The sequence below is a fragment of the Eumetopias jubatus genome, unplaced genomic scaffold (assembly GCF_037043125.1).
Source record: "Eumetopias jubatus isolate StellerSeaLion01/CBP00866 unplaced genomic scaffold, mEumJub1_p1.0 scaffold_14, whole genome shotgun sequence".
NCBI lineage: Eukaryota > Metazoa > Chordata > Mammalia > Carnivora > Otariidae > Eumetopias > Eumetopias jubatus.
In genome coordinates this window covers 9,653,242-9,677,598 of record NW_028274820.1, presented here as the reverse complement: position 1 = coordinate 9,677,598, position 24,357 = coordinate 9,653,242, and the positions used below count along the sequence as shown (strand labels likewise).

General features: G+C 43.2%; 1 protein-coding gene across 1 annotated transcript in view; it reads right to left on the bottom strand.

Annotated features, from left to right (window-relative positions):
• Window positions 1-7,122: 7,122 nt before the first annotated feature.
• The window catches only part of LANCL2 (LanC like glutathione S-transferase 2), a 57,711-nt gene continuing 40,476 nt past the window's right edge, over window positions 7,123-24,357 (bottom strand). The window contains exons 3-9 of the mRNA XM_028108968.2: window positions 23,750-23,957; window positions 22,748-22,895; window positions 21,162-21,308; window positions 19,254-19,436; window positions 11,576-11,752; window positions 11,136-11,208; window positions 7,123-7,479 (exon numbers count right to left, since the gene is read on the bottom strand). Coding sequence (XP_027964769.1) covers window positions 7,376-7,479; window positions 11,136-11,208; window positions 11,576-11,752; window positions 19,254-19,436; window positions 21,162-21,308; window positions 22,748-22,895; window positions 23,750-23,957 — 1,040 coding nt within the window. The 3' untranslated portion in view covers window positions 7,123-7,375. The remainder of the gene's footprint in view (window positions 7,480-11,135; window positions 11,209-11,575; window positions 11,753-19,253; window positions 19,437-21,161; window positions 21,309-22,747; window positions 22,896-23,749; window positions 23,958-24,357) is intronic.

Sequence of the window (24,357 nt, the reverse complement as noted above, 5' to 3'; positions counted from 1 at the left end):
AACCGTTGACTGGGAAAACAAGAGGGGCTGATTATCATGAGTTTGTACAATCAGTGGACCTCAAAAACTGAAGTTTTAGAAGTCCATGCCATGGCCAGTGTGGAGCCTGGGATGTGCAGCGTTGTTCCTGTGGAGAAAGAGGGCAGAGGCCTGGGAGCAGACAGCATGGTCTCTGGATCCCCTGGGACACACTGGGAGCGATAGTTCCCCTTTTTGGAGTGCATTTGGGAGGCGTGGCACTGTCTCTCAAGGGACAGAAGAGCCAGTGGGTGCCCCTGCATTCATTAGGACAAGGGCAGAGACACCTGCTAACGGCAGCCAACCTGGATGCCTGCGTTTTGCTGTGCTTTACCCTAAACTCCAACCTCCTGTGTGTTGGTGTGATTACCCTTCTGGGACAAACTGGCACCAGCCGCAGCGCCGTGAGACTCGCCCCCCAGAGGATCAGCATGGGTCCACGCTGCCCTGGGCCCCTAAAATGTGGAGTTTTGAAACTCAGCCTGTGTGCCTGAGATAAAACACAAGTGCACTGAGCTACCAGCCCAGACAGAGACAGGGTGAACGCAGGGATCTATCTGAGGGATCCCTGGAACACACGAGTGGAGATTGTTTGCTCTTCTGTGAGGGCTTCCTGTATAGCGGAGGGCACAAACTCCCCGCTCTGGGACAGGGGAGCCGCCTGGCACCATTTTTCTCCCCCACCCATCAGCACAGACTTCAGTGAGCAGCACAGCACCCACAGTGGAGACTTGAGCCTCTTATGCCACGCCCTGCCCCCTGAGTTCTGCAGGTGCTTCTGTACCAGGGCAAGAGTTCAGGTTGGCTCCCACTATCACTTGGGTGGGGGTGGGATGTACTTGAGGGAATTCAGCATCTCTTCCTTCTTGGCATTCTCCTGATGCCGGAACTGTTTGCCTGGGAAGCCGAGTTTGACCAGGCCCTGGGCCCAAGACCCCGCTACAGCTCCTTCATCTGGCACTACATTCTCCATGAGCAGCACCTTGCCCCACAGAGAACCCAGGCAGCAGGCACAGAGCGAAGGCGTACACGGAGCCATGAGAGCGCACACGGTGGGCTATGGGACAAGAGTGCAGAGCTTTGTCCTTGCTGATCTTCTGCTTAGATGATCTGTCCGTTGCTGTGAGTGGGGTGTTAAAATACCCTACTAGTATTGTATTATTATCAATGAGTTCCTTTGTGTTCGTTTTTAATTGATTTATATATTTGGGTGCTCCCAAGTTGGGGGCATAAATATTTACAATTGTTAGATCTTCTTGTTGGATAGATTATTATGAAGATATAGTGCCCTCCTTCATCTCTTGCTACAATCCTTGGTTTAAGGGCGCCTGGGTGGCTCAGTCGTTGAGCGTCAGCCTTCGGCTCAGGTCATGGTCCCGGGGTCCTGGGATCGAGCCCCGCATCGGGCTCCCTGCTCCGCGGGAGGCCTGCTTCTCCCTCTCCCACTCCCCCTGCTCGTGTTCCCTCTCTCTCTCTCTCCCCCTCTCTCTAATAAATAAATAAATAAATAAATAAATAAATAAATAAATAAATAAATAAAATCCTTGGTTTAAAATCTAGTTTGTCTGATATAAGTAGGGCTACTCTGGCTTCCTTCTGATGTCCATTACATGATAAATGTTTTTCCATTTCCTCACTTTCAATCTGCAGATGTCTTTAATGAGTCTCTTGTAGGCAGCATATAGAAGGGTCTTGTTTTTTTTTATCCTTTTTGACACCCTATGTCTGTTGATTGGAGCATTTAGTCCATTTACATTCAGAGTGATTACTGACAGATATGACTTAGTGTCAGAGGCAATGCCGGAAGCTAGATGACAGTGCAGCAATGCCTTGAAATTTCAGCAGAAAAGTGATTTCCAGTCCAGAATTCTATAAACAATCTGTGATTTAAGTGTCAGAGCAGAACAAAGACATCTTTCAGGCATGCAAGGTCTCCCGACATTTAGCCCAGGTGCCAAGAGGAAATGTGCTCCTCCTCCCCACTACTCCTTCCCGACTCAGGGCCTAACTTATCCCCCTTTTAGTCCCCAACAGCTGATACAGTCTGTGATAACTTCCTCTGTAAAGAAATGGTTTGAAAAGCCGGCCTCATCCATTCTTGGGACCATGGGGAATATTTATGATTATGGGAGGATGTGTGATTGCGTTGCTTGGTACCTGTTTTATTCTCTTGCGGGCAGTACTTTAGAGGGTGGGGTGAACTCCATTGACATGTGACCTGCACTGCTTCTGTCTAGTGAAGATCCTATGAAGGCCACGACAGGCCACCTGATACAGAACTGGGAAGGTCTCTGTGGGTCACTAAACAAAGAATAGGCCAGCGAAGTAGAGGACCCAACCTCTCTCACCTTTCAGATTTGTCATAGGCCTGAAATTGTTGCTTGGTTACTCCTTGCCCCTATGGGATTTCCTCCCCTTGAAAGACCCTGGGGCAGTGAGGTGCGCGTGCACGCGCGCGCACACGCACAGGTTGCAGGAAGCTCCAGCATTGTCATGAAGCATGGGATTTTGGAGCTGGACAGTTCTGGGTTTTCATTCAACTACTTAGGAGAGTGAGCCTGTTTCCTCACATTTTAAAAGCACTACACCAACACCTTCACTTGCCCCAGCAGAGCACTCACATGTGGCTAGACACTTTCTCTACTTATTTCATTTTAATCCTCCCACCAACCAAATGAAGTTGTCCTGATTATCGTCCTGATTTTCTGGAAACAAAACAAAACAAAACTTGAGGCTCAGGAAATTTCTTGTCTAAGTTCACACAAGTGGTTGAATTCAGAGGTAAACATAGGCATTCAGCTTCCCAACGCCCAGTACATATGCCCCTTGGTGGCTGGGACCAGCCTCATCATCATGCCAGAGGGCGTCATACTGCACAGCTGGGTGATTACTCACCTGGGGTCCTCTCCTGCCGTACCTGGAAGACGCACACCGCCTTCTTCACCCAGGAGGCTTACTGCCCCCACCCCCCAATGCAGAGGAGCTGTCTGATGTCCTATTAAGGGAGGGCCTCCCCTGCATCTGAGCTCAATGCTACTCGCTCCCAGCAGGTGTTCACCAAGCAGGACCGTGAATGCAGGAGGCCAGTATCCATGACCGTTTGTCAGTTCACTCTCAGCACTTAGCCCAATGCCTGGCACACTGTAGGTGTGCAATTAAACGCGTGCTGAATGAAGCACTCAAGCCTCCCACCACTTAAGTGGGAGGGGAAAATGGGTGCAGTGGTATTTGTGAAGCAACTGGACCTCATAATAGCCCCAAGCATCTGGGATCACTGGTGCTTCTAGCGATCCAGCTCCAGGGAGCCAGTCTTGGTTAAAACGGGGCCTTGAAGGAGACTGCAACCTTGCTCTGATCAGGAAGGGCAATGATGCAACACAGCCTTCCAGGGCCATGGGCCCGTTGAAGAGCAGGCTGACGGGCATCAGGAGGTGACAGTCATTTTGAAAATTGACAGCTGACTCTCCTCAAGTCAACGTGATATGGAAAAGTTGAGACCTGAAGGTAGCATCTTCCACCGTGATAGGGGTCTTCCTAAATGCGCGGGTGCCTTGTGATTCCAGATACCCCTGCCATGCCCATCTTCCACCGCGTCCCTGCTCCCTGTTTTGAAACCCAGCTTGCTAACATGCATTCTTTACTCCAGAACCTGAACTTTTTACCTTTTGGAGTCAAAGGCCACTTCAAAGCTCTGATGAAACTAGGAACCCTCTCTCCGGATAAATATTCATATGCATATGCACAAAAAACATTGCACACACCTAGGATCCCCAAAACAACCATGGCCCCAGCACCCCCTACAAACCTAGCCTCATGCCGGACTTAAGGCCCAGGAAAGGAAGAGACCCTCTAAGCTGCAGCAGAGAGCCTGGGATGGAGTAAGGACAGTCTGTCAAAATGTTCAGGGAACCTGGACTGTAAATTTGAATCACTGCTCTTGTGAATTCAGCAAATGAAGTAACAGACGCTAAAAGCACTACACAATTACACTAACGGTTGCAGTCCCCCAACCCAGCCTGGAGGGCAGTAAGCTCGAGCAGGTGACAAGGACAGAGAAAGAGGCCCTGTTCCTCCTTCCCTAGGCATGTGCTCTTGTGCAAGGCCTCTCCCAGGTTTCAATTCTTACTTTCTGTAGGGGGCACCTAGGGGAAGGGGTATTGGGTGCAAGAGAGTATGACCAATGGCAAAACCCGCCTGTCCTCCATTCTAGCGGTTATCCTGGGCAAGGCTGTCAGCTTTCTCAGTTGTAAAACAGGGATAACAGTGCCCACCTCCAGCAGTGTTGTCACCATTTGTCACCGTTAAGGACGGTGAGGGCAAAGGCCCGTCACACTATGCCAGCTAAATATAGGCTGCTCTTACCATCATCGTCCAGCTTTCAGGAAGCCTTGGGATTAAAAAAAAAGAACGCATGTGTGGATACCTTGTTATCGTTCTAATGAATTATTCAGTACCTCGTGATGTGGGCAATTGCCACATTTTTAAGTGAAGAATGAAATCTTCAGAATGGTGACCAATGCTCCCACCCAACCTCACTCTCAAATGCAGACGGAGGTGAGAACGAATGAAGAGCCCGCAAGTCGCCATCCGTGAAACTGTCTTTACTAACGAAACCAAAGAACCCCACACACTTTTTGTGGCCATCAACTTTTTTTTTCTTTCAAATTTTAAAATGGTATTGTGCACACACATAGTTTTTAAATTTAGACACATTTTGGAGATCACAAACAAATCAAGAGATCACTGTGAGATGTTCTGAGATCTGAATTCCAACACTTAGAATTACTGAACCGACCTCCATTAAGTCTTCTGTTCCTTGAAGTGGATGCCGCTTCTTCTCTGCCTTCAGGGACTGACCCTGGAACCGTCCCTTCTGCAGCAGCTACGTAACAGGTGCTAGGAAGGGGGGTAACGGAGAGTCCAAGAGCTGCGCATCTGTTAACATCTAGTGGGTAAGCAGGAAGGCGTCGACCCGGTTGACTTAAAAAAGGAAACCCCATAAATAAAAGCTCCATTTATTCCACAAACACTTTATCTTTCCCTCAGCACATTAGCTGGAAAGAAGGCTGACACTTAACTTCTCATAGATGGTGAGATGCCCAGGTAAGTGAGTGAGTCTCCCTTGCTGTTTCTGGTCTGGAGACATGTGCCCAGAATCAGGGGCTTTGACGTGCTCCCCCTGGCTGAGGCAGGATGTACCGGGGGCGTCTGGGGCCAAGCCCTGTGCAGTCCCACTGGCTTCCCCTGAGGAATTCAGTTTGGGCAAAGCTGTTGGCCGAAGCCTTGAGGCAGGCAAGACCTCCTGAGCTGTGTGTGTGTGGTTTGGAGGAGGTGGGCGGCAAGGGAGGGAGGGTGCACGGTTGTTTGGCTCTCCTGCCAAACAGTCCCCCTCAACTGACTCAGGACGGCATATCCTGACTTTAGGAATGGGGTACTGGGCTGCCTGAGAAGTACTGGGCCGGCCCAGGAAGTCGGTTAAAATATAACCATGAGCATTTATGCCCATGGAAGCCATCTACCTAACTTGAGAGAAGATAGTCATGACTTAGAAACAGTGTCTGCAATGAAGGCATCCATGAGGCTTCATTTAGAAAATGAAGGTCCCGGGGCGCCTGGGTGGCTCAGTTGGTTAAGCGTCTGCCTTCGGCTCAGGTCATGGTCCCGGGGTCCTGGGATCGAGCCCCGCATCGGGCTCCCTGTTCTGCTGGAAGCCTGCTTCTCCCTCTGCCACTCCCCCTGCTTGTGTTCCCTCTCTCGCTGTGTCTGTCAAATAAGTAAATAAAATAAAATAAAAAAAAATGAAGGTCCCCATGTTTGGCTGCCAGGCCCACAAAGAAGGTTCAGCAACACCTGACGAACTGCATATGCATGAAGATTTGTCTTCTGCATGGGTATTCCTGCTCTTTTATGAAAGGAGTGGAAACTAGGGCTGATAAGTGATTAGAAAGACCCTTACGGACAAGGACCAGACCAGCAGAGAAACCTATCTAGGCTTTTATGACCCGTGCCTTAGCTCACAAGAGGAGAAGTGCCTGGAAAGTCCTAGGCCACTGGTACGGTGATGACAAAACTCTTCTAAAACCTGAAATCCACACGACAGGATTATTGAGAATATGCTAATCCAAATTAATGTCCATCTTTTTAGATAAAACAGGTCAGGCAGATTAACAGCACAATTTTCTTGGTTAGATTATGTTTCCCATATGTATAAATGCAGACTAGTCCTTTTATTGCTTCATATATTTCAATCAGATGTGAGATTTCAATGACCAAAAATGACCGTATTCCTCCCAAATTTACACTGAGATAACTTATTAAATTTTGAAGTAGTGTAATTGCAGGGACATGGCAACAGGTGAATATCTGCTTATCTCCATCTGGAATTTTATCCACTGAACTTATAATAGGTTATGATGATGATAAAATTGAGGTGTAGTCTGTTTTAATAATGTAAGCCAAATCTAGAACTGCCAATGCTTAGTCATCCCTACTTGATTTACAATGTGGTCATGGTGAGGCTTCCCTTGGATGTTTTCTGGTATCATGAAGTCCAGCGCCCAGGGCACTGGCTGGTCTGGACTGGGACTGACAGGCGCCTCTGGAACTCCACACAGGTTCCCGGAACTTCAGCTGAGAACAGAGCGCCCCAGCAGAGCTGCAATGCATGCCCTCTGGCTTCTGAAAAACACTAAGGGGGAACAAAACACAAAGAGGGAGCGGAGTGTTTGGCGACCTGGTGCAAAGGCTCAACCCACACCCCCCACCCCCAACCATTCCAGCCAAACCCCCCTCTTAATCTGTCTTCTTTCTTTTCGGTTTTAGGAATGGTCTTTCCCTCGTGCTTGTCTGAAAGGTACTCACAGAGAGTGCTGACAAAGCATCATGAGGATATCACCTTAGAGACGCTTTGTGGTATATGAGAGAGACACCGCCTGCCTATTCCCCGTCTGTCAACACAGGAGACCCGTCCCTTGAAATCTCATATACAGAGAAGTGGCTGCCGCCGTGCCCTCGTGTGCGGTCGGCTCCGGGCTCATGGGAAGGGAAGGGCTTTCTGTTTGGAACAACTTACACCTATAGACAACGAACACCAAGAAACATGCAAATGCTACAGAAGGCCGGAGGTGAAGAATTCATATTTTACACCAGTGAGGGGAACACTGTTACAAAACGCTGACGGGATGGTTTCTGTCATTCATGCTCTAACTTGAGGGTCTTTGCAACAAAGGGGGCCCGTGAAGGTGTCTGCTTCTCTCTCTTTTTTTTTTTTTTGGCCTTCTTCAAGATTCACAGTTGGTTCTGTGTCAGGCACTAAGCAATCTGGCTTTTGGTCCAAACAGGTGTCTTAGTAGTCTCTTCACATCTTTTTGTTCCTCTGCGAAGGAGCAAGTTCAAATGCTGGGAACTGGGATGTCTCCGGTGCCAAGATGTCGGAGAGAAAGTGAATGGCGCCAGCCATGCCTGCAACATACAACGTGGATCCTTTTATTCAAGGGCATTAGGGGAGCGTCTGAAACAAAGTGACCTGTAATCACTGCCTGTACCAGGGGCGACAGGGATGATGGAAAAGGTGCTGAGGACTTTACAAACGACTTCACAAAAAAACAAAACCAAAACCAAAAAAAAACACAAAGAAATCCTTATATTAGCACCCAGCAGATAACAATACCAGTTGTTCTTCCCTTCTTTTTTTTTTTTTTTTTTAAATTGGGTTCTGGGCTTTAATCTTGTATCTTGCAACTCTAAGATGATCTCATAGAATGGCCACCTAAAAAGTTACGGGTGCTGCTATTGTGCTATTTCAACTATAAAACTTCCTCTCTCAGAGCTTTATTCCTAGTCCAAACAAAAAGGTTGCATTTTGTATCTTCTTTGAATTTTAAGAATGCCACTTTAATTTTTAAAAACTTTTTAAAGTTTAATTCCAGTAGAGTTAACACACTATAGGTGTGTTATAGCTTTAGGTGTACGATGTAATGATTCAACACTTCTCTCCGTTCCTCGGCGCTCCTCACGTGTACTCTTCAGCCCGGTCACCTGTTCCCCGCCCACCTGCCCTCCGGCAACCTTCAGTTTGTTCTCTGTAGTTAAGAGTCTGATTCTTGGTTTGTCTTTCTTTTTTTCCCTTTCTTTTGTTTCTTAAATTCCACATATGAGTGAAATCATATGGTGTCTTTCTCTGACTTAGTTTGCTTTAGTACAATACTGTCTAGCTCCATTTATGTTGTTGCAAATGACAAGATTTCATTCTTTTTTATGGTTGAATAAATATTCCATTACACACACACACACACACACACACACACACACACACACACACACACACGAATGCTACTTTAAAATGAACTTTGTTTTCGAGGCGCCTGGTTGGCTCAGTCGGTTAAGCATCTGACTTCAGCTCACGTCATAATCTCAGGGTCTTGGGATGGAGCCCTGTGTTGAGCTCTGTGCTCAGGGGTGGGGGTGTGTGTGGGGGGGGGGAGAGTCTGTTTGTCTCTGCCCCTCCCCCTGCTCATGCTCTCGCTGAGACTCAAATAAATAAATAGAATCTTAAAAATAAATAAAATGAACTTTGTTTTCATCGAAATCCCCACCGCAAATCACTGTAGTCTGCACCAAGATCGGGCTTTAAATAGACCTACAGGAAGGTGGGTGAGGAAGCCTGCGAGCTGGCTGGCTCCAGCCTCTAGGCCCCTTATCTCCCTTTTCAATCAGAACAATTCCTCCCTTATTGGATTTTTGTTTATAGCTTTTCTTTTGACGTAAAATTTACATGCCCCGAAACACCCAAGTCCTCAGTGGACTCCTCTGAGTCTGACAAATGCACACACTTGTGTAAATCAAACTCCTATCAAGAGATATGGACCATCTCCATCGCCTCCCCACTGTGTGTCCCTCTCTAGCTTACCCCTGCCGCCATCCCGAGCACGGAGTAGTCTGGCCCGTTTCAGAATGTCCTTTGAATGGAACCCCACAGTATATATAGCCTGCTCTGTGTGGTTTCTTCCCTCAATGATTTTGCAATTCATTCACATTTTGTGTGTGTCATTAGCTGTTTTCCTACATTTTGGTTGTTCTCAGACTAACCCTGTAAGTTTTTATTTGAAGAAAGGGTTCCAGTAGCTTAAGAAATCTGAAAAACACTGACTTATTAGAACCTATTACAAAAAGACGATGACCCATGACACCCTAGAGTGTGGTCCATTTGTTTTCCTGTTTTGGTGGGGTGGAGCAGCAGATTGCCCTCGACGGGGCGCTTGGACAGGAGAAAGCTCCAGAAGGGGTTACCGGTGTCAGTGACCCTTTCAGCCTAGTCGCCTCCCCAAAGGCACTAGAAGTACTCTCCACCCACCCCACAAGGATCTACCTAGAGCCCACTTCCAGGCACTTGGGAGGCATAGGGGAACAGATGAATCTAACTTCCCAGCCTTTAGGAAGTTGTACATTCAAAGATTTTGACCTACTCGGACTTTGGAGCTGCCATTAATAGACCTGAATGCACTCCACTGAGAGTTCAGGTATTAACTCTGTTCTATCTAATGCAAATACACTGCATTTTAATGATGTAAAAGACTGAAATTTTTTTCTGAGGATTATTTTTTCATTATGACTGCTTTGAATATTAAAAGGATATTAATCTGCAAAAGATAATGGCAAGTGCTCTATTTTCTGCTTATATTTCTAATATATGATTAAAAAATATACCCAAGAGCAGAAGCAGAATAGGGCCTATCACTACAGATAATTCAGACATCAGAAGGGAAATAAAGGATTAGCTTTACGCACATCAACTTGACACGTAGGTGAAACAGTACAATGTCTCAGAAATACAAACTACTGAAACTTACCATATGTGAAATGGATAACTTGAACAGCCCTATAAACTAACTAGTCCCCACCCAAATCTCTACTCCAAGGTTTCACTGGAGAATTCTACCAAACATTTATGTTAGAATCAACACCAATTCTTCCACCAGGTAATACATTATCTGTTCCAGAAAACAGAAGAGCAAAGGATACTTCTCAATACCGTTTATTAGGTCGGTATTACTCTGATGCGAAAAGCAGGCAAAGATAGTACAAAAAGGGAAAACTCTAGGCCAAATCCCTCATTAATACAGATGCAAAAATCCTCAACAAAATATTAGCAAATACAATTCAGCGATATATAAGAAGACCAAGTGAGGTTTATCCCAGAGATGCAAGGCTGGCTTAATATTTGAAAATCAACCAATATAATCCACAATGTTAATAAAGAAGGAAAAAAAATTCACACGATCATTATCAACTGATGCAGAAAAAAGCATTTGACAAAGTTCAACACCCATCTATTGTTTGATTTTTTAAAAAAATATTCAATCATTTATTCCTTTTGAAGTTTACTTTGGAATTAGTACAAGATGTAGCTCTAAAGTAATCAAAAGTTATCACCAATTTATCCTAATACCATTCAACCTTTGCCCTTTGATTTCTGTGGCTTACATTACAAATTATCTAATTCACACACAGAGGCACACACACAATATAAATACAAAAAATGTATGAGTCCTCTCTGTAGGGTTTCTATTTTGTTTTCCTGAATTATAGTCTATATAAGGTGCTTTGCAGCAGACTTACTGCGTTTGCTCATTTCCTGTCTTTGCTTGTTCTTGAGTGTGCTACTATTTTTTCCAACTACCTATTTTCCTAACTACTAATACTTTTAAGTTACTAATATCGATTAGTCATACTTCTTTATATATCTGAAATAATTAAACATTATTTAAATAACTAAACAAGTTTCCTGTGAATAGATCAATATTATATACACAGTGTTATAGACAAAATGCAGAGGAGTAACCTTATTATTTCTTCTATTACTGAGCAGCAAACATTCTATGTTGTCTGCACATATTCTTCAGAAATATTGGAAGGACGCTCACGGGTGCACGAAATAGGTAAGGCACAGAGACTCGACATAATTTTCAGCGATAAACTACTTTGTTCACAGTTGTTTTACAGTTGTGGAGTTATTACTCAAAGAAGGGCAAATGCAATAGGGCCAGTGCAGAGACACACAGAAGGACCAAATTCACTCACCCAGATATTTAAACCTAGCGTTTTCTGCTCACACTTACCTTCAAAGAGAGAGTAGGGTCTGTCGGGGATGCGGCACCCATGTGCTCCATATTCTAGACACCACTCTGCAAACTAAGAGGAAACATATTTAAGAGCAGAGATTTCGCTTGGTGAAAAGGCAGCAAATGAGACACTGCAGTGAATTCACCAAGCACTCAGGGAAAAGGATTCCCGGGCAAGGGGTACTGCTGGGCCAGGAGAAACAGGGGAGACCACAGAGCTGGGAGAAACCAGTTAAGAGAAGGAGAGGAGCTGTAGTTCTGGATTTTGTGCGTGCTCGGGGGTATTCCAAAGTGGTCTCGATAAAGACTCCTTACTCTGCTCCCTGCTCGGCAGGGAGTCTGCTTTTCCCTCTGACCCTCTTCCCTCTCGTGCTATCTCTCATTCTCTCTCTCAGATAAATAAAATCTTTAAAAAAAAAAAAAAAAAGACTCCTTACTTTGCAAGCTCGGTAGAGATACTTCTTCTCCTGCGTGAGACGGTACAGGGACAGGAACGAATAGCCATTCCCGGCCGCCCCGTGGCAGACCCCATAGCCCTTCCGAAGCAAACCTCGCTGCCAGATGACATCACTACACTCCATGGCATCTTTCAAGTATTTCTCCTCCTTAAAGACCTGCGCAGTGGAAAGCAAAAGAGTGTGAGAAAGATGTTTTCGATCATGAGTTAGCCAAACAGCTTCCCTTTCAGGCTAGTCAATGACGCATCAGGAAACCTGAAACCGCTCTGGGGGGAACCACAAACACCACCAGCCAACACCACAGTACCGCACCTCACAACCTTAATCTCCCCACCTCTTCCCCTCGTCCTCCCAGTTCATGGTTTTGCAAAACTAGTTCTAAAATTTAGCTAAAAAATTAAAACAAAAGCTACCAGAAACCAGGAAGCATTCTCTAATTCCTGGAGCAACATGCCCTCCAGCACTAACTACGCTCCTGGTGAAGTCAACTGAGGGACTGATGGTTCCACAATATCCTGTCAGCTAGGTCGAGAATACTCAATATCCTGGGTCAGCCACATTATCAGTAAGACCCTGATGGCCTGGCACTATCGGGGCTGGTGAGACCTGTCATAATCCATCCCACGGAAACCAGCACGAAGCTGCCTGCAGTTCCTGGAGCAGACATGCCTGGGATGCACAACATACTGGCACGGTCTCCACTGAGTGGTTTCTATGTAAAGAGACAGATGAGCTTGACGAAGACAAATGCCCAGCAGGAGGAGGCTGTCTGTTTTTGCCTCCTCAAATTCCCTTTTAAATTTTCCTTTCTTTCCCCTCATGTTTCATTTATTTTCTCTAGTCCTTCCCTCAGAATCTGCTGTCAGTAATCTCCACTTGCTTAGCTCATTCCACGCTAGCGTAAATGAATTAGAGGCAAAAGGGTCCTAGAGATGATCTCCTTGGGCGCAGCAAACAGGATTCATCTACCTGTGACTGATTAGTAGTGACCTCACAAAAAAAAAAAAAAAAAAAAGAGAGATGAAGTATGTGCACCAGTGTATGCAGAGGGTAGAAGGGGAAACAGAGAGACATTTGCATTTCACTCACTATTCCTGATGTAGAATCTATTCAGCAGGGTCAGAAGCAAGACTCTAACTCATGAAAGCAACTGAGATGTGTGCTCTGGGGTCAGACTGCCTGAGTTTGAATCTCAGCTCTGTCACCTTGTAACTGTGCAGCCTGGCCTTGGACAAGTGGCTCAATGTCTCAGTTTTCTCAACTCTAAAAGGATACTGGTTCTTCAAGTCAGTGGCTTGTTATGAGTATTAATGACACCAAATCAATCAAATGGGGGAAAAGAAAAGTCTTTCCAAGAAACAATGTAGGAACAATCAGATATCCTGATGCTTACAAAAAAGAATCTCTCTTCTTACATCACATATACAAACCTAATATACAAAATACACATGTAATATATAAACCGTAGTTAGAGATAGCTCATAGTTCTAAATCGAAATCCGTGCAGCTTGGAGAAGAATACTACCTGTATAACCTGGGGGTAAGTAAAATTTTGTGACAATTAATAAAGGGAAACCTCACTAAAGTGGAGTTGGGAGGTTAGAAGGGCAAGCCTGCCACTCTACTCAATTCCAGAAAGACTTGTCAATTACAGACCCCAACAGAAGAGGAAACAGGAAAGAATCATCGATTATAGGCCCCAACAGGGAAAAAAGGTTCACCGCATCTCCTACAAGAAATCGACTATCCCTGCAACTCAGCCAATGAGAAACTGTCATGACCCTGAACTCCTGCTTTTTTCCAATGGACTTACATTCAAAACAACCTCTCCCCGACTCCTCCTTCTCCTCCATAAAATAATGTTCATCTCCTTTGTTTGTTGGACTTGCCTACGGTTTTGTCATAGCTTGCATATCCCAAAATGTAATTCTCCGCTATTCTTGAATAAGCCCATTTTGCTGGTAAAATAACTGGCTGTTTATTTTTTTTTGGTTAACAATTTCTTAGACAAGATACAGAAAGAAATTACCATAAAAAACTTGATAAAACACAGACTTTATCAGAATTAAAAACTCTATTCCTCAAAAGATACCAGAAGGATTACGATTAGGCCAACTACAAGATTATTTCCAGGATCGAGCCCCGCATCGGGCTCCCTGCTCCGCGGGAAGCCTGCTTCTCCCTCTCCCACTCCCCCTGCTTGTGTTCCCTCTCTCACTGTGTCTCTCTCTGCCAAATAAATGAAAAATCTTTAAAAAAAAATTATTTCCAAAACATCTATCTGACAAAGACTTGTAACCAGAACATAGGAAGAATCCTTACAACTCAATAATAAAAAGATAAAAGACTATAAAACAACGTGGGTAAAAGGAATGAACAGACGTTCAACAAAGCAAGATACATAAATGAGCCATGAACACAAGCAAAATTGCTATCCATTAGAAACTACAATGAAATATCAGCCAGAGTATAATTAAAAAGCCTTTCAGTACCACATGTTGCCAAAGATGTGAACTCTCTTACATTGTTGATGGAACAGCTGTTACTTTGTGAAAAGGTCTTGACAGTTTCTTACACTCACTCTGTGATCCAGCAATTTTACTCCTGGGTACTGGTCCAAAAGGAATGAAAACACATGTCTACAAAAAGACCTGTACAAGAATGTTCCAAGCAGCTTATTCGTAAGAGTAAAAAACTAGAAACAACTGGAAAACAAATTGATAAAGTGGTAGATTTATATAAGGGATGCTTACACTCAGGAAGGTATCAACCATCTTGAGGAAGAAGGAAAGAAGTATAATTTGAAAGACTCTCTCCAGCTGATTCTGATATGCACTCCTTCAAGATATTCCATGTTTCAAATAATCAACTTACAAATGAGCTTTTGGAACACCGTTTATATGAAAACAATTTCTGATGTCTGGTCAATGGCTGACCATTGGAGAGCATTTCTTTCTTTTTTTTTTTAAGATTTTATTTATTTATTTGAGAGAGAGAGAATGAGAAAGAGAGCATGAGAGGGGGGAGGGTCAGAGGGAGAAGCAGACCCCCCGCTGAGCAGGGAGCCCGATGCGGGACTCGATCCCGGGACTCCAGGATCATGACCTGAGCCGAAGGCAGTCGCTTAACCAACTGAGCCACCTAGGCGCCCTCCGAGAGCATTTCTAATACAGCTCTATTTTGGGGTTTTCAGCATAGGCACGCAAGTACAGGAGTGGGGAAGGTGTGGTGGTTTCCTACTTTACGGAATCAAAAGATTATATCAATATCACTTTGGTATGACTTACATGGTTTTCCTGGGCCGCATATTTGTAAATACCTTTCCAAATACAATTTTCATTTGACCAGTGTTAGCATCTGTTTACAGTGGCTGAATCCACATACTGCTAATGCTGGCAGGCCCATGTGTGTAGTTAGAAGGAAGAATTGGTTACCATCACCTGTAGTTTACTGTCAGATAATCAAGAACTGCTCAGCAACATAGGTTCCGGTTATAGGGCCCACAAATGTACTCTGCTAGAAAATCATTTGCAAGTAATATAATTCCTAATATAGCATAGAATACTATTAAAATCCTGACATTTTTCAAGGATCATCTAGAATACAATATAATTTTAAATTAATAGTATATATTCATACAAAGTAAAGTCCACCCAACTAACACACATGATTGGCATCTCTAGGAAGGGAAAACAAATTAAGTGAAACTAGACTCAATTTATAGTTTTATTTGTGAAGGATATTAATAATTTTGCAAACACTTGAAAACCTTATGTTTTCATCAGCATTCTTGAAGAACTTATGAGTTCACATGCCAGCAAGAGAAAATGTTGAAAACTTACATAAAATGCAAGCACTTCCTAATTCTGAGACAGCCTCAATGAATGCAGATATTGCTCTTAATTTAACAATAACTTGAGAGAAAATGGACCCTCGAGCTGTGTTTCTCTAGCTTTGCATTTCCACCCCACCCCCTACCCTGTCTCTGCCCACCCCATCCTCCACCTTGGCCGAACACCAATCTCACACGTCACTCATATATTGTAAAATTATATTATTTATGCCTTTTTAAATTACCACTGAAGCCTTCTGCCCCCAAAGATTCTGATATTCCTTGCCTTCCTCGTGTTTGAGAATCTTGATGTAAATGGACAGAATTAAGTTTTAGTGACTAAGTATGGGATCATAATGTCTTTGCTCTATGCTTAAGAGAAGAGGGAACTTGCTGTTTCAGAAGAAGTAAGGCAGGGACAGACATTCCGATGATATTCTGAGCCAAAGCCGGATAGGCAGCAGCTGCTGGGAGGCATCTGTGGTACTGCCGCGAGCAGGCTCTGCTATGGGTGGTTTGTGTGCTCCCCGTGTGTTACCAGCGGCCGTAGAAACAGACGGCATGACTGCCAACGGGGCTAGGAGAAATGGATCTCCTTAGGCTGATGGCCCCACTGGACGTGCTGGCTCCCGATTACCTGCATACCGCTGGCTCGCGGGGGGGGGGGGGGACGGACGGGACCCTCAGAAGCCGAGACCGTTGGCCACCAGGAGGACCCACCTGCACTGCTTGCCCTCCTTAATGTGAAAGAGCAAAAGGCGTCTGACAAACAAAAGCTTTCACTTTTTCTCGAAGTCATACATCTGTTTTAAATATCGAAGGGTCCTTGTTTGTCAACAATATACTCGTCATGGTTGGACAATTATAACATTAGAGACTTATCTCGATGTCACTGAAGTTACAACAATCATTCTAAGGCTCTAAAAATGGGAGGCACTGATTTGAACAGAATTTTATTTTAATTTAAAGACTGAGGTATTGGATGCCTGGGTGGCTCAGGTTGGTTGAGCGTCTGCCTTCGGCTCAGGTCATGAGCGCAGGGTCCTGGGATCGAGCCCCCGCATCCGGCTCCCTGCTCAGTGGGGAGTCTGCTTCTCCCTCTGCTGCTCCCCCTCCTCGTGCTCTCTCTTAAACGAATAAATAAAATCTTAAAAAAAAAAATCAAAATAAAAATAAAGACTGAGGTATTGTTAAGAAGATGAATCCTTAAGTTCTTTTGATTTCCAAAGAGTATATTTCACTATGCTTTTTCTTTTTATCATAACTTTCTGAGTTATTTTCTTAAATGCTCATACCTGACTTTTGTATTTGAATATCTTAGGTGTTACTCTTGTAGGAGGACTAAAAAAATTCTGAAAAATTAGGCAAAATCATGAGATTCCCCACAATTTTTCTAAATTATTATGGTTAGTCACAAAGGGAAAATAAAATTGATTCGGGGATTAGTTCTTTTGTTATTTCTAGGTAGAAATATGAATTCTGCTTCATTAATTCTATCTATTTCTACAAAACTAAGAGACTTTGCCAAAACACTAATCAATCATTGTGGTTACTGTTATATACTTTGATATATGAACAACACCTCCAACATCAAATATTACAAATAAAGATGCATTAAAAGGATAAAATTACAAAAGAAGCATTATTTACAATCCAATTAAAAAATGGGCAGAGGACCTGAATAGACACTCTTGCAAAGAAGACATACAGATGGCTAACAGACAATGAAAAGATATTCAACATCACTAATCAGATTAGCAGGGAAGTACAAATCAAAATCATAACGAGATATCATCTCACACCTGTTGGAATGGCTAAAATCAAAAAGACAAGAAATCACAAGTGTCGGAGAGGATATGGAGAAAAAGAAACCCGTGCACACTATTGATGGGAATGAAAATTGGTTCAGCCACTGTGGAAAACAGTATGGAGGTTCCTTAAAAATTTAAAAACAGAGATAACATACGATCCATTAATTTGACTACTGGGTATTTACCCAAAGAAAACAAAAACACTAATTCAAAAAGATATATGCACCTCTGTTTATTGCAGCATTATTTATAATAGCTAAGATATGGAAACAACCTGAATGTGCACTGACAGACAAATGAATAAGATGTGGTGTGTGTGTGTGTGTGTGTGTGTGTGTGTGTGTGTGTGTGTGTTTGTAATATATCACTCGGCCATAAAAAAGGATGAGATCATGCCATTTGGTACAACATGGGTGGACCAAGAGGGTATTATGCTAAGCGAAATAAGTCAGACTGAGAAAGGCAAATACCATAAGATTTCATTCATATGTGGAATCTAAAACAGAAAAATGAATAAACAAACAAAAAGCAGACTCATACCTGTAAATACAGAGAACAAACTGATGGTTGTTGGGGGGGCTGGGCAAAATAGGTGAAGGGAGTAGTAGATACGGGCTTCCGGTTATGGAATGAAAAAGTCACAGGAATAAAAGGCACAGCATAAGGAATATAGTTAATGATACCGTAACAGCACTGCATGGTGACAGATGGTGGCTACGCTTGTGGTAGTCACAGCATAACGTATAAACTTGTAGAATCACTATGTTGTACATTTGAAACTAATACAACATTGTGTGTCAACTACATTCAAATAAAAACATTTTTTTCAAGATTTTATTTATTAAGAGAGAGAGTGAGCCTGAGGGGAGGGGCAGAGGCAGAGGTAGAAGCAGGCTCCCCGCTGAGCAGGGAGCTCAACGCGGGGCTCAATCCCAGGACTTCGGGATCATGACCCAAGCCAAAGGCTGACGCTTAACCAACTGAGCCACCCAGGCGCCCTCAAATAAGAAATTTAAAAAATAAAAACAAATGTGGCATAGTGTTCTAAAAAACTTGCTTGAAAACATTGTTTTCTTTAAACGTGAATTATTTTTCCAAGAAATGTTAAAAAACTTAAATGTTACAGGATACAGTAAAGCTGTTTGTAATTTCAACTTCTATGTAATAAAATATTAAGAGAACGCATTTATGGGGCGCCTGGTGGCTCAGTTGGTTAAAGCGACTGCCTTCGGCTCCGGTCATGATCCTGGAGTCCCAGGATGGAGTCCTCCATCAGGCTCCTGGCTCAGCAGGGAGTCTGCTTCTCTCTCTGACCCTCCCCCCTCTCACGCTCGCTCTTTCTCTCTCTTCTTAAAGAAAAAGAAAAAGAAAACACATTTAAAGACAACTTAAAAAAAAAAAAAAGAAGCATTGTTTGCTTTCAACTTACAAGGTTAATTCTTAGTCCAGGAGAAAAATCGAATGCATTCTTAATATTGTGCCCAAATAGTATCTTGAGACTACCAGAATTATTCAGTAAAGGGACTGCCTATTTTTCTATAATACCCCATATGTGTAAAACTTTGAACATCACACTTCTCCCTTATGAATAATTTTATAACAATTTTAAACTCAAACTTAAAGGGCCCCAAATAAGCATCCTCATCCAACAATAAAGGCTTATTCAACCAAGAAAATAAATGACGTGAAGTCAAACAAAAAAGCGCTTAGTTATAATAGTGCCTACGGCCTTCTCGGATATTCACACGCAGAATAAAAATCATTACTATGCTGTCCCCCAGGTTTTCTTTTTACATATGAATATAATCCCTGTTAAAACACACATACATACCCTTACAGCTCCAACTACAGGGATGATAAAGTGAAACAGGGAGACTTTACTTTGTAAACACATTAATTCAAAAAGGTTTTTAGTTTGCAAGCAAATGTGCTGGCCAAAATCAAACTCAGAACCTGGTGGAGAAAAGTGGATTTCTAAACATTAAATGATTATGATACAAATGGAGGTACTGACCTTGTAAGCTTGCATAAGCATGTGGATGACACCTGGTGCACCATGGCACCAGTGGACCAAGCGATCTGTTTCATTGCTTAATGATGACGGATAATTCCCAGATCGGAATCTTTTGTGGCGCACATAATCAATACTAGGTTTCACCATTTCTGTCAAGGTTTCTTGGTCCACTTTTGCTGCCGGCTTTAAAACAAATAAAAAAAAACAAAACATTTATTTTTTCTTAAGTTTTTTTTTAAATTTTGTTACGTTAGTCACCATACATTACATCATTAGTTGTTGACGTAGTGATCCACGCTTCACTGTTTGCATATAACACCCAGTGCTCCATGCAGAACGTGCCCTCCTTACTACCCATCACCAGGCTAACCCATCCCCCCACCCCCCTCCCCTCTAGAACCCTCAGTTTGTTTCTCAGAGTCCATAATCTCTCATGGTTCATCTCTCCCTCCGATTCCCCCCCTTCATTTTTCCCTTCCTTCTCCTAATGTCCTCCATGCTATTCCTTATGTTCCACAAATAAGTGAAACCATATGATAATTGTCTTTCTCTGCTTAACTTACTTCACTTAGCATAATTACCCTCCAGTTCTATCCATGTCAGTGTAAATGGTAGGTATTCCTCCTTTTTGATGGCTGAGTGATATTCCATTGTATAAATGGACCACATCTTCTTTATTCATTCATCTGTTGAAGGGCATCTCGGCCCTTTCCACAGTTTGGCTATTGCCGACATTGCTGCTATGAACATTGGGGTGCATGTGGTCCTTCTTTTCACTACATCTGTGTCTTTGGGGTAAATACCCAGGAGTGCAATTGCTGGGTCATAAGGTAGCTCTATTTTTAATTTTTTGAGGCACCTCCACACTGTTTTCCAAAGTGGCTGTACCAACCAGCCTTCCCACCAACAGTGTAAGAGGGTTCCCCTTTCTCCACAACCTCTCCAACATTTGTTCTTTCCTTGTCAATTTTTGCCATTCTAACTGGTGTAAGGTGGTATCTCAATGTGGTTTTGATTTGAATTTCCCTGATGGCTAATGATGATGAACATTTTTTCATGTGTCTCTTAGCCATTCGTATGTCTTCTTTGGAGAAGGGTCCTTGACTTGCTAGCTTTGTGATTTTTGAGCATTAGTCACTCTGTTATGGGTGTGGTCGATAAAGAAAGGCTTAATTGGGGGGGAAAAAAAAAGTCTGTGTACCCAGCAGGGAAGGGCACCACGGGCCAAAAGGCTGGAAGCAGGTTGAAGCACGATCTGGGGTGGAGTCTCTGCCCGCTTGACGGATCGGGGACTACTCAATTCACGCAATGTCAGGCATGACTGAGAGACAAGATCACAACCACAACAATAAACTAGTTGAAAGTTTAGAACACAACCGAAAGCAAGTTGGGGGTATGTGAATAGGAAAAGTCTCTGCCTCAGTCGGGATCCTGGAGGCCCTTTCTGCTCCCTGAAGGTTCCCCTCTATTCAAAGAGTTAACGACTCCGATGAGCAGAAGGACATGGACCAAAGAAAAATGTGGCCACTAGACAACTAACCCAGTACAAAACCACACGTAGAATGTGCTCTTAGGGCACCTGGGTGGCTCGGTTGGTTAAGCGGCTGCCTTTGGCTCAGGTCCCAGAGTCCCGGGATCGAGTCCTGCATCGGGCTCCCTGCTTCTCCCTCTCCTGCTCCCCCGTCATGTGCTCTCTCTCTCTCTCTCAAATAAAAAAAAAAAAAAATGCGCTCTTAGCACTTCAGTGCTTGGGGTTCACGAAGCAGAGCTTAAGTATCCACGATTCAATGCAGGATCCTTATTTCAGCCTGCTTGACTTATACTAAAATTTCAGTCCCCATTTCCTATCTGGCCGAATATTTGTATACCATAGTCACTGTATTAGTGTTTCCGAGTACCCTTCTTTACCTGCATTAGCATGTAGTAAATCCCAGCCATGCCGTGAGCCGCTCCAACATACTGCTTCCTGTGCCACTGGTATAGCAGCGGGCAGCGCTCGGCCTTCCTCTCTTCCCTCGACAGAGTCTTGCCGGACTCGATGATAGCACTGACTACCTATGGAGATAAGGAGACAGCATATGCCTAAAGAACTGACGTGTATCCTGCTTTCGTCTACTTAACACTAACAATTCTATACAGATTTCTTAACCCAAAAATCTAGAAGCAGTCAGTAGCCACCCCGTTATCTTTAGTTTATAAATTAATAAATACACGCAGAGAGAAATCAGAAGACGATCTCAGAAGACAAAAAGAAATTAGGAAGTCAAACCACAACGTTAAAAGTCCTTTGTGTCACAGATCGGTACCTCTGAAGCAAATAATATATTATATGTTAAAAAAAGAAGACAGCAGGAGGGGAAGAATGAAGGGAGGCGGAATCAGAGGGGGAGATGAACCACAAGAGACGATGGACTCTGAGAAACAAACTGAGGGTTCTAGAGGGGAGGGGGTGGATGGGTTAGCCTGGTGATGGGTATTAAAGAGGGCACGTATTGCATGGAGCACTGGGTGTTACACGCAAACAATGAATCATGGAACACTACATCAAAAACTAATGATGTAATGTATGGTGATTAACATAATAATAAAAAAATAGATTTAAAGAACATTAAAAAAAGTGCTTTGTATGAACAGTTTACTAGAATCTAGAAAAACTTCCTATAAAAACTACCCTAGACTACTTAGTTGCCTTGTAACTGCAATGTTTTCTCCAAAAGACTGGCAGTACATCTTCTAGGAAAGGCTGGAGGAATTTAGCCGTATTTATGAAAGGCTAATGAAATGAGGTCTCTTGTGGCATGTAGATTTTAGTTAAGTCAAACGAATATCATATCTGTAACGACTATGTAGCAAAGACACGATCGTTCCCTCATATCCTTTCTCCCTCCATCCTTTTGGTAACAGTGCTCCAAGTTTTAGCTGGGCGTCTGGCCTCTCAGCTACAGAAAGACACGGATGGTCCTTTGGCTAAGTTCTGGAAGTAGGATGTGAGCAGAAGTGAAGTAGACCACTTCTGGATCGTGGCCTTAAAAAAAAAAAAAAAAAGAAAAGGAGCTGCTTATCCTCTACTTTTCCCCGGTCTTGAGCCGAGGGGTGCTCAATTAGCTATGGGCATGCAGATAAGGGCATGCGCCTAGGATAGGGTAGGAGACAAGAGAAGAACCCAGCTCCTTAGCCATATTCGCTGCGACTGCCTACCAGTGCAGATGCTTCAGGAAAGAGAAATAAAGATTCTATCTTTTTGAAGCTGCTGTTGTTTGGTACTAGGAAAAACAGGTGAATTAATAGGCCTAAGAGGAGGACAGATTAAAAAAAAAACAAAACCTTCCTAGAAAGGAAAAAAAAGCAGCTATTTATTGCTTTTATGAGATGCCTTAAGATTTTACTCCTAGCTAGAAACAGAGTCCAGCCACTAACATAGCTCTGTGCTAACAGATAGGTTGGGATGGTAGAGACGACAGGATGCCCATGGGCTGACGGCAACCCCACAGTACCTCTTTAATAGCTGACTCACACACGGTGCCTGGACCGATCTCCGTGTTCAGGTAGAGTAAGGCATACAGATAACCTGCCCGTCCATAAAGCAGCTCATCAGGGAGGTCTGAATCTCGGCACACGATGGTTCTCTGGAGCTGCAAAAGTCTACCCAATAAGAAAAATTCTGTTTTCCTGGAGAAATTCCTGTGAAACTCCTCTTCCTGAAACTGTTAGTAACCCTATCACTTTAGAAACTACCTGTTATTTATTTTTAATTTAAAACTGATTCTAAGAAATACAAACAAAACTCAAACAATAAAAACTTCACCACTACACTAATTTCCCTCTCAGACAGCACATTAATAACAACACACCTTTCTGTTCAGACTATCTACCTTGATACCTAGTCTAAACCATGTAAGAGATGATACTCAATTTTGAAATAAGAATTAGAAGAAAGTGATTTAAAACTTAAAAGAAATTAAAAGAAATAGTACTAAAATGTAGTCAATGTTTGGGAATTAGCTTGACTCATTCTTTCAACAAACATCAACTGACTAGCGTGTGCCAGACACTCCACCAGACCATGGGAGTAGGCCCTGATTTCTACTTCGAAAAAGAATATAAACCAATAGGTGCAATAAAAGTTTTACACTCTCTAACTGTCCCAAAACAAAAGAACCTAAAAAATAACTTAGTTAGGACAGTGAATCTAAGGCATAGATATAAGCTAATTTTCATGCAATGAAGGCAACCAAAAATTATTTAGGAAAAAGAGTAAGGTAACACGAAGAAACATGTCTATTTCTCCCCAGATTAAGGCAGACACAAGCTTGGATAGAAAGGAGGCATGTGATCTCGTTACGCTCAGCGTTAACACACAAACCTCCTTCACTTCTTGGAAAGATCTGTTGCCAACAGCAGATGAATTAAAAAATAATTTCCTTTTTGAATGTCTTTCTACAGTAAGACCTCGAATTGAGAATTTAGAGAAAATACTTCCAGTTTGAAAAACTCACTTAGCGATGCATTCCTGGGACTCACAGTCGCTCCTGAGTTTGTGATACACCACAGCTCCTACAGCAAGGGGTCCGGCGTCTCCACAGAGGAAAGTGACCCTGCGGCCATTCAGGTTCCGAAGCGTTCTCTTTACGTAATCCAGGGATCGGAGCAGGTAGGTCTGGTCACACGTGACCCGGTACAACTGCAGGTACAAAAGGGCTATGCCTGGAAAATGCCCCCCACCCGGCCCCAAAGAAAAGCATCATTACCTTTCTTTTTCCACCTTCGCGACATTGTTTTATGATCACATGAAAAACTTACATAAACTCTAAGTTTCTGAAGGGGCATCATCAAACAAGTTACATCTGATACATCTTTTAAAAACAGAAAGAGAAAAAAAAAACCCTTCAGGGTAGAAAAGGCGTAAACCAAGTTTAAATCCATTATCTTGCTAATTGCTCTGTTACAGTGATTCAGTACCTCCTAGACAAGGTAAAATATTAAGACTTCCCACACATTCCCATTTTCTGTACGTTCATTTCAAGATTTTATTCCTTCTCCACTGTATTTTAAGCTAACTTGGATCCTCTTCTTTTTACTTCTCATATAATCATTTCCAAATTAA